General features: G+C 40.1%; 1 protein-coding gene across 2 annotated transcripts in view; it reads right to left on the bottom strand.

Moving 5' to 3' along the window:
- Positions 1-9839, bottom strand: part of ZDHHC20 (zinc finger, DHHC-type containing 20) — a 26906-nt gene extending 17067 nt beyond the window's left edge. The window contains exons 1-3 of one of the 2 annotated variants that reach the window (XM_009079986.1): positions 9819-9839; positions 4349-4443; positions 363-483 (exon numbers count right to left, since the gene is read on the bottom strand). In XM_009079986.1, coding sequence (XP_009078234.1) covers positions 363-483; positions 4349-4408 — 181 coding nt within the window. In that variant the 5' untranslated portion in view covers positions 4409-4443; positions 9819-9839. Of the gene's footprint in view, positions 1-362; positions 484-4348; positions 4444-5969; positions 6030-9818 lie in introns of those variants that run through there. The other variant, XM_009079978.1, reaches the window with a different exon arrangement.
- Positions 9840-10766: the final 927 nt, after the last annotated feature.

Below are 10766 nucleotides of genomic sequence, written 5' to 3' on the forward strand. Positions count from 1 at the left end.
TTTAAAATGGGGACAAAAGTGATCATAAAATTGTGTAAAAAGTTTAATGTTCCCTATTTCTAGCTGTATTAGCTATATTTCTTTGCTGTGTTAATTTTCTATAGCCACGACTAGAGATAAATGTGGTCATCTATCTGCTTGCTAGAAGACTTTCTTTGTTTTCAAATTCCAAACAGTGGCTTTATGTTGAGATCCCCAGAAAAAGGACTGCAGTTTCTCTTGGGGGAGATAAACACCAGCTCAAACAACTAACAAAACAAGGTCATGGCCTTTGCAATATGTGCTTAGTAGATTGTTCATTCAGTGACATCAAACGAATTTCACTGAATGAAACTTGCCAATTCAAGATCACAGAATCTCACCTCTCGATGCTGTTGTCGTATAGATAGGCAAGTCTTTAGCAGCTCGTCTCAAAATCTCCTGCTGGGATTCTGGTCTCTCTTCTTTTTCATATTGTTCTTTATCAGCTTTTGACAAGCAGAACTAGGAGGGAGGGCGAAAGTGGAATGAACAGATTAATTATTACTTTGTGTTCCAAGGAAAAGACCCTTTGGATGCACCCCACCCCCCGACCCCAACGCACCACATAAAGAATAAAGAATGCTACAGGAATTACAGGAGATCCTTAAAACTCCATGATGGTCAGTCCTGGATGTATTTTAAAGAAAATCATCTTTATCTCTGTTCCATTATCTATAGCATTTTCCCTTCGACACAAGAGAAGGCAGAGACTCAGACTGAGTTTTAAGGTGCAAACTTATCTTTAATTCCAGGAAAGCATAAATCTGTGAACAAGAGGAAGGTGCAAGCATCCTTTGGTGCTACAGGGCACTAAAGCTCTTTTATCCCACTTCCTCTGAGGCAGAGAGGGATACAGATCAGATGGAGGAAAAATGCAGGGTGTGTGTGCGGGTGGTGGGCTTCACAGCTTTAGCACAGAAGCTGAAAGAGTTTAACTGGAGTTTTTACTTAGGAGTAACTCAACACTAGTCTCAACATTCAGAAGTTGTATTGAAAGCAACTTCAGCAAAGCTTATACAGCTTGAGAGTGAGTTACGATCCTGAGTAAAGCCTGATGAGCATTTCTGTAGAAACCTCACTGAAATGTAAACCTGGAGAGCTTCTACTCGTTTGTCAAACGCTTAGTTCGGTATCCACTAAAATAATATTTACTAGTAAGCCCCACAAAACCCAGTGTGCTGACTGGGCCCTGTGCAGTGGGGCTGAACTCTCAATTTCCTTTGGTATTTTTCTGTTCTGAAGTGCTTCTAAACTCTGAGCTTCCTGCATGGACTACAAGAGCCCTTTTTATGAGTACACATAGGCAAAGTATTCATGGTAGAGAGCAGAAAACACTATGTGTGCAGCTGGAACAAAAACTGGCTCAGTGTGGTTTAATATGACCATGTTTTCCTACCAAAAACACAGGTATGATTAGTTCACATGGATTTTCCTCTCATACTGTCCTCTTTCCTCTTTCGGATTACAGTCAGCTGGCAAGCAAGAATGAAGACTCCACTTGCAGAAAGGAGGAAGCAGCAAGACATTGCTGCAATTTCTCTTATGCCATTTCGTAGCCCAGAATGCAAACAAGTCACCTCACAGCTCACCGAATCTAGTTAAGCCTCCTGTCACACACAGTATCATCCCAGTTATTGTTCCTACCCACCCTTCAAGGCTGAAACATGAAACACAATTCCCTTTTGAATAATCAGAAACTAGAATTAATCTAAACAAAGGGTGAAATTAAATTTTAACATTTCAATCATCACCAAGTGTTTGACCTCATTATTTATTCTTAATCTTTCCAATATTTATTCAAGCATAAAAAAGTGGATATGCTCACATCAAAAGTTTAAGACAGATGTGAGGCATCATTCCAGCAAACAGTGGTGTGATATGCCTTCACCCCTACTGCCTGTTGAGTCGCTGAGTGACCCAATGCCTGTGTCTATGTCCTGCAATCAAGCAGAGGCTCCAAGAAACAGCAGCACTATTTCAAGATGACATTTCTAATGCACAGAAAAGGAACTAAACCACAAGATTTAAAACTTTTTCATTTTGTCCAAGTAACATCATATTACTCCAAAAATTGTGGATAGGATTTTGGTCCTAAGAAAAGCTACATTTCTGTTCTAATTTCAGAAATTATCAGGGCTATGAGACCACAGTCTCTTTGGACAATGGCAGGATACGTTCAAAGACATCAAAAGTCGTCTGTTACCACACAGCTAACAGAATTTCCAATGAGGTTTCAGCAGTTCTTATTGAAAACAGAAAGAGTCCCTTTGTTTCCTTCCTCTTTCTGGATCTCATATAATGTTGATTGTTCTTCCTTATGACAAATGTACAGGGATTACACTAAGACAACAGCAGCTGCAGACTTTTTTTAGTTCAATAGTAAGATCACAGGATGTTATTTGTTTTGCAAGAATGGCTAATTTGAATGACTAAAGATATATATGTTCACACTCTCACACAATGGGGAAATTCTGAAGTCAGGCTTTGTTTTTAAGTATAACCAGCATAAATTAGTCACTGGTACATGAACAGAAGGGATTTGCCCAGAGACAGAAACTGGTGCTGGTTTATTACTTTGGTTGGTTACTGTGCTTTTAGAAAATTTTCTTGTGTGCCTTTTTTTTTTTTTGTTTGTTTGTTTTTTTTTGTTTTTTTTTTTTTTTTTTTGTTGCTGTGGTGTTTGGGTTTTATTTTCATTCTTTTCTGCTGTTGAAAGCCAGCTGTACAAGACAATTATATTAAATCTGATCTACTCCTACAGTTGATATATGAAAAACTACTAACATGCCATAAGCCCAAACCATCCCTTTCACTTGCTGATGTGAAAAGCTTGCTACAACTTACTCTAACTACAGGATAAGTACTGTCAGAAGACATTTTCTATTAATGAAGAATCCAAGCAGACGGTGAAAGCAACTAGGCATTAACTTTATGAGCAGCTGTAGTTCATATAGCTTTATAAAACCTGGAATATCACAGTTCCAACCACATTTTAATTAGCTAACCTGCTTAAACTTTATCATTTTCCTAGAGAATCATCACAAATAAAGCAAAACCAAATCACCCTGAAGACAAGTCCCTTTGAATTTTTAGGTTTAGCAATTCATAGACTCATTTAGGTTGAAAGGACCTCTAAGAGTCCAACCATTAACCCAACATTGCCAAGTCCACCACTAAACCATGTCCCTAAGTGCCACATCTGCACACCTCTTAAAGACCTCCAGGGATAGGGATTCAACCACTTTCCAGGGCAGACTGTTCCAAAGCTTGACAATGAGCCTCTCAGTCAAGAAATTTTCTTATACCAAATTTAAACCTCCCCTGGTACACCTTGAGGCCATTCCCTCTTGTCCCGTTGCTTGTTACTTGGGAGAAGAGACCAACACACCAGGCTACAACCTCCTTTCAGGTAGTTGTAGAGAGTGATAAGGTTCCCCCATGATCCTCCTTTTCTTCAGGCTAAACACCTCCAGCCACCTCAGCTACTCCTCATAAGACTTGTGCTCCAGACCCTCCACCAGCTTCATTTACTCTTTTTGCTTAGCTAAACAGCCCGATAGTGTTTAGCTTTCTACATCGTTTAAGGCTGACATTAGCACTGCATGTCAGTCTTAAAAAAAGAATAAAAATTCAACCCCCACAGAGCAACCAAAGCCTCAACAGTTCAGCCAGTTTAAAAGCTTTCTAAAAACAAGGAAGGGAAGTATTTTAAATTTGGTGCCAGTATTTACATATACACACATTGGAGTAAACAGAAAACAAGGTAATCCATCTCAGGCTTATTGCAATTACTACTGTTCTTTTTCAACCCAAAACTTCTTGCAGCCATCATATATTCTTTTGCTATTATATAAAACTTCATGTAGTCACTTCTCAATTCACCCTAAATCTTAACCCTTGACTTGCTCATAAGTGGGTCCAGTCCTTCAGGTTATGAGTATACACTGCATTACTACCCTTTCTTACCCAAACAAAGATCAAAACTGCCTGAAAAGGAAATATAACAACATTATCACTGTATTTGATTTCTCAGTTTAAAAAATCCCAGGTTTCAGAAAAGCTACTTCATAGCAAAGCACTGTAGATGACTGCCAAGCTTGTGATGACTTCCATGCACATTACGTATAAGGAAATGTCAGGACACCAAGCATACAGTATTTTAAGAGTAATGTCGTAAGTTTCATTCATGATGCACTGTCATGCTGTTCTATTTTAGATGACAGAAGGGAAAGGTGAATCATGCAGTACTGCAAACAAGTTTCATCACTAGAAACAGTTCAGCTATTTATAAAAAAAGACATTGACATTTTTCTAACATTATATTTACCTCATTAGAGGGGGATGCAGGAGATGTGAAAATTGTCTTCCCATAGGACCATACAAACATGACAAATGACAGATGAAAAACCACAAGGTAGACAACTGCAATAAAATACAAATAAGAGTTTGGTGAATACAGCTGAAAAGAACAAGAAATAAACCCCCTGATCTTTGATGAGGGCTAAACTACTACACTATGAACCAATTGATAAAATAATGTTAATTCCTTTTCCCTGGGTAGACTTAACACTCTAGGACTGCTCACTAAAAAAATAAAACCCCCTCACAAAATGTGATGGCTGCTATTCCTCAAGAAAATAATATGTTTTTATCATAGAATCACAGAATGAACTCAAACAGTTCCAGGGATGAGGCATCCACAACTTCTGTAGACAACCTGTGCTGGTTCCTCACCACCCTCATAGTTAAGAATTTCTTCCTAATATCTGACATAAACCTGCCATTCCCCCATGTCCTATTACTATATGCTCTTGTAACAAGTCCCTCTCCAGCTTCCTTGTAGACCCTTTTAGGTACTGGAAGGTGCTAGAAGGTCTCCCTGGAGACTTCTCTTCTCCAGGCTGAACAGCCCCAGCTGCTCTCAGCCTGTCTTCACTGGAGAGGTGCTCCAGCACCCTGAGCATCTTCATGGCCTCCTCTGGACTTGCTCCAACAAGTCCATGTCCTTCTTAAGTTGGGGGGCCCCACAGCTGGATGCAGCAGTCCAGGTGGGTCTCATGAAAGCAGAGAAGAGGGGCAGAATCACCTCCCTTGCCCTGCTGGCCATGCTGCTTTTGATGCAGCCCAGGATACAGTTGGCTTTCTGGGCTGCAAGTGCATGTTGCTGAGCCGTGCTGAGCTTCTCATCAACCAACGCCCTCAAGTCTTTCTCCTCAGGGCTGCTCTCAATCCATTCTCTGTTCAGCTTGTATTTGTGCTTGGGATGACCCTAACTCATGTGCAGGACCTTGTACCTGGCCTTGATGAACTTTTTGACACAGATTTTGAAGGGAAAAAAACCAAATCAACCAAAAAACCCAACCTCAAAACTTAACACAGCTTCATCTGTGCCATGTGACTAACCTTTCTGGATGAAGATGATGCTACAATTCTGTTCTGGATTACAGCAAAGCATTTGATTACTGACCTACATAATTCAATTTAATTTCCACTCCTAACAGAAACAGCACAATATTGTGCCATTATAGAAGGCACTTGCCACCAATGACTGCAAAAATTCCCAAAAAGGGATTTGGGGAGGGATGCACTCCAAGATGACTGCTAGCTGTGAGTTAAAAATGGTCTCCGCATCTTCTTTCATATCATCTGAGGAATGTAATCTGGAAGAGTCCTTGTAGTCACGGTGTCAACAAAACGTAGGTGGCTTCAGTAGGGAGCTCAACCAATTTAGTAATGAGTCTGTGTGATATGGTTGCCTTAAAGATCAGACTTTATGACCCAGGATGCTTTTTCCAATCTTATTTCCTCTAACAGTTTCTTTTACCACTTGTCAAGAGGATACTGATCAGTTGTGTCAGAACAGCAAGTCTTAGAAAAGTCATATTAAACATTTACATTATCTTCATTTATATTATCTTCACTTGCAGGAAGAAGGAAACTTGACCTACTTTTCTGTGCAGATAAAGAGAGCCCTTTAAGGAGCTGTATGATGTACTTCATGGATGGCAGAACAGGCTCAAAACTTTGGGAACCTCCCAAGCTCAGAAAATGCTTGTGCACACCGACAGACGACATGGTCTCAATTTATCATCTTTCAGGACTTTGCTTATTGCAATGGAAACAAACTGCATTTGAGCTTTCTTCAGAAAATGATGCTTTTTACATTTGCCTCTGACTCCTCCAACCTTACAGATAGATTTGGCAAATTTTCAACTGTGGAGCTGATTTAAATCTAAGAAGCAAAATCTTTTTCTAAGGCTATCCTAAAACTGTCATCCTGATAAGGAAAGAACTTTTGTGTTACTGTACTAGGCATAATTAGAAATTGTCTTTTATTAAAAACATACTCTACATTCAAGCACAATGCAGTTACGCAATTAAAGCATGAGAAAATGGTTTGAAAGAGAAGAGAAACGGACATAAAGCTGGAGTGGAATCAGCAGCACAGATCAGAACTCTGGCATAAAAGAGGGTGAGAGGAATTGAATAGAAGGAAAGAGGAAATGAGATACAGGGAAGGGCAGGGCACAGCAAAACTAACTTACACAGTAAACAGTTCTATTCTGTCCATAAAAATCACCCCCAGAATTCAGATTCTTTTGAAGGACTATTTTTAGTGAGCACACAATACTTCAAACAGCAGAACCTCAAAGTCTTGTCACAGGCTGTAAATGCCCCAACAACATAGAGAATAACAAGCACCAAGGCTGGCTGCAGCAAGGGTACAGATCTGTGCCAGTGCTACCAGTATTTGCTAGAAAGATGCAGCTGTTAAAGTGCTCTTGTGCTCTTCACATAACTGAGATCTTGCAATCTGTCACCATCATTAAAAGACAAGGGCCTATCCTGAGTAGCCAACTGGGGCAATTCAGGGAAGAGCAAGACTTTCAGAGCTGTTCCAAGTGACGGGCACCACCCGGTCTAGAGGAGAAAGTCCCTGCAGTTGGTGGTCCATACTGTCCCCACACTGACAAATTCTTGCTTCTTTTCTCACTCCCGTGCTGCCATTCCTACTGTGATTACAGGTAACTGTCCTGTCAGCTCTCCTCAAGAAATGAGAGGGAGGAAGATGCCACTTTTGACAGCTTTACTTTACCAGTCCATCTACCCCTACTGCTTTGGGTAGCAGCATCTCCTCTGCACACTACTCCCTGAAGCATCTTGCAACTCTTTCCAGTACAAATATAAACCAGACTCATTCCTAGTCAACTCATTTTCTTGTAATTACAAGCTAGATGGAAAGTACAATAAAAACCTCAAGCCCCCAACATCTGTCAGTTTAGCCAGACTGAGTCATGAGGAAGGCCTAGCTAACCTAAGGGAATCCAGGACTCTTGGTTACATGCTGTGACCAAGTGAAGTCAATTCTCTTTAAAGGCACTGATGCATACTCGACCATAATTTATGGCCTCTTAAGACAAGCTTTCAGAATCCTGCTAAAATATGCTAAACCCTCCTCAGATTTGCCTTTAAGATCCTCTTCTGAATCATTCTTAATACTACTTCCAAGACAGAGACAGATTACAGAGAGGTAATAATACGTGAAAGTATATTATATTGTTCAGATGGATTCAGAGTTGACTTTATTCCCCTATCCTAATGGATATAAATCTAGACAAAAATCTAAAATTACAAAGAAAAAAATTAGGCTTGATGGGGTGAAGAAATTGCCACTAATTTAATCAAAAGATGTATTAAGTACTGGACTAAATGAATTTGAACACCGCACACTGAAACACAGAGCAAAACACACTTGCTAAAAGGCACATCATCGATTTACACAGCAAAGTTACTGGTACTTTGACCTTTTGACTCTTCTGATGTTGATTTCTGGCCACTGCGACTTAGTTTGTAAGAATTTAAAAATTATGCCAGCTTTCTTTTCAAATGATAAAAAGACTTCACATCTCATTTTAAGATCAACCTTCACTGTAAAGAAATTCATGCATACAGGCTGCCTGTGACATGATTCAGAACTGAAGGTGCAAGAAGCGTGCAGGTGACAGCTATTAAAAGCCTAACAGTCAGGTTCCAAGGATACTGTCAGTCTCATTAATTAATCTAGCATTTTTCTTCTCTGGGAGATTTAGAAGCACCTATTTCAGTCAGACAGGCACTGCGTTTGTAATAAAGCCAGGGATCTGACTATGCAACACCAACATCATTTCTCTGCCAGGCTTCCTTAACTGAGACATGGATCTTGCCTTTCCAGAAGAAACTAGAAAATTATGCTGGTTTGGGCTGAAGTGCAGTTAACTTTCTTCACAGTGGCTAGTATGGGGCTATGGTTTGGATTTGTGCAGGGCACAGGGTTGGTAATGCAGAGATGTTCTTGTTGTTGCTGAGCAGAGTTTACACAGAGTCAAGGCCTTTGCTGCTTTCTGTACTGCCACATGGGCAAGGAAGTTGGGGGTGCATGGGAGACTGGGAGGAGACACAGCTGGGACAGGTGACCTAAACTGACCAAAGGGATATTCCATACCATATGACATCATGCTCAGTATATACAGTGGGATAAAGAAGGAGGAAGGAGGGACATCTGGAGTGATGGCATTTGTCTTCCCAAGTAACTGTTATGCATAATGGGGCCCTGCTCTCCTGGAGATGCTGAACACCTCCTGCCTGTGGGAAGCAGTGATTTAATTCCTTGCTTTGCTTGTGTGCAGCTTTTGCTTTCCCTATTTAACTGTCTTTATCTCAACCCACAAGTTAATTCTAGCTTTTACCCAGTTGTGAAGTGAGATGGTAAAATCCAGGGTAAGACAAGTCATTCACATCTTGAATGGCTTACAGTTTATTTTTAAGATCTTCCTTAGAAGATGAAAGAGGGCAAATTCCATCAAAGTTCCTTCTTTTTACAGTGTTCTGGTGGATGCTCCTCGCCAGGAAGAAAACTGCTACATTAGCTTCAAATTCTCTTTTGCAAAATACTGAAGAGGTGAGAACCTCTTACCACTTTGAAAGAGCCCTCTGTGAGTAGTCAAAATATGCTTAATTTACCACTCATGTCCCCCCCACAAGCTGAAATGAACTCCCAATCAAATATCCCATCAATAATTTCTATTTCTAGGGGGGAAAAAATGAAAGAAACTGTTATTAAAAAACTTTGCATCTTGAACTTCTGGAACTGAATCATCATTTAGACTGGTTTTTGTTCACAGTTTTGAAGAAGTGGCAGAGCAAGAATGCTACAATTTCTCTTGGTCAGTTTGTATATCTGTAAGTACTACCCACCATGCACAAACTTGCCAAAGCCAATGTGAAGATTAAAGTAGAGTTTGTCAAAACAAGGCATTAACCACTTAACCTGGAAATTTAAAATGATAATGTGTAGCCACTTTTGAGATGATCGTGCTTCGCACAATTCTAACTAATCCTAAAGAATGGTGTTCTGAGGAATTTGGAAAGCTGTTTGGAAACCAGCAAGCAGTACAGCAATTCATCCTCTTCCAGAAGTCTTTCAGGTCACAGGACTGAACAGAAAACAGACTTGCAGATCTGCTGCAGTTCCTTCTCCCTTCTTTTTCTGTTCTTAGAAAATATCCATTTAAAAATATTTGCAAACCTAAATCATAGTTGTGTTACTTGCGTTAGCCACAGGTCTTGTCATCATCCCAAGTTTGTGGCAATAGGGGCCAAACAGACTCAACTGTACAATATTGATCTTGCTTCTTAGCACTAATCTACTCACTACACAGAGCTTACACATAAAGGTGCACATTTAAATTCTATCTCCCTTAAAATTGTCGTGCAAAGCAGCTATTCACATCTTCAAAAAAAAAATTAAAAATAATTACCTTTTTCTGCTGTTGAAGAAATAGTAACTGGAAGAGAAAAAAAAAATTGTTAAGTAAATCCACACTGAATCAAATGTTTGGCTAGAAGTGAAATATATGAGGCAGCTGACTTGTTCCAAAGCATACTTCAGGTATCAGTAGAGCCTCCCTATCCCACACAGGGGTAAAACAGGACTTATTATTTCTTCTCCCACCTCTTGATGCTTGGTGAGTTAGTGGAAGAGCTGAAGGGATGCAGTTCCCTGTGCTAATGACGCAAGTGCACTGCTTTTCAGACAATAATTAGATCGAATTTATGCATATTCCCCTTCAGATATGCAGATAGCTAATTTTTCTGAGTCAAGAACTAGGCCAACAGGTGTACCAATGGAAAGCAGAAAATAAGAAGTTCTTACAGAAATCCCTGTGAAACTTACATGTAACCTACTTCCTTCTCTTGGTTTCCCCCCCACACTTCTCTCTTCCTGTCACATACTATTTTTGACTTTTTCTCCCCTGACCTGAATTCTTCAGTCATAGTTAAAACTTCTCCACTTCCTTATCTCCTACATCCTCATCTCCTTTTTGCCAACAGCAAATTCTATTGTTCAAATCTACCTTGTATACTGCCTGACTAGTATACCCTCCTAGCCTCAGGCATCTCCAGAACCTTCAGACTTTGTTCATCAGTTCAGGTGCAATGCTGAACAGAGAGCTGTTGGACTTACTGGGTTGCTTTGTGCATAACACTTTCCTTACTGACTCTCTTCCTCGGACACTGAATTACTGAAATTCAATGAGGAAAGGATTTTTTTTCCTGACTCTTCATCTAACACAGTAAATTTAAGCTTCTGGTCACCAGCATGAACAAAAGGCTAACAGAGTACTACCTGCTGCAGTTTACCTCACTCCACACAGTCCCCTCTCTCAGCCCTGATGTTTCTACTGTCATTATTAGCCTGTGTGCCA

The sequence above is a fragment of the Acanthisitta chloris genome, unplaced genomic scaffold (assembly GCF_000695815.1).
Source record: "Acanthisitta chloris isolate BGI_N310 unplaced genomic scaffold, ASM69581v1 scaffold5750, whole genome shotgun sequence".
Taxonomy (NCBI): domain Eukaryota; kingdom Metazoa; phylum Chordata; class Aves; order Passeriformes; family Acanthisittidae; genus Acanthisitta; species Acanthisitta chloris.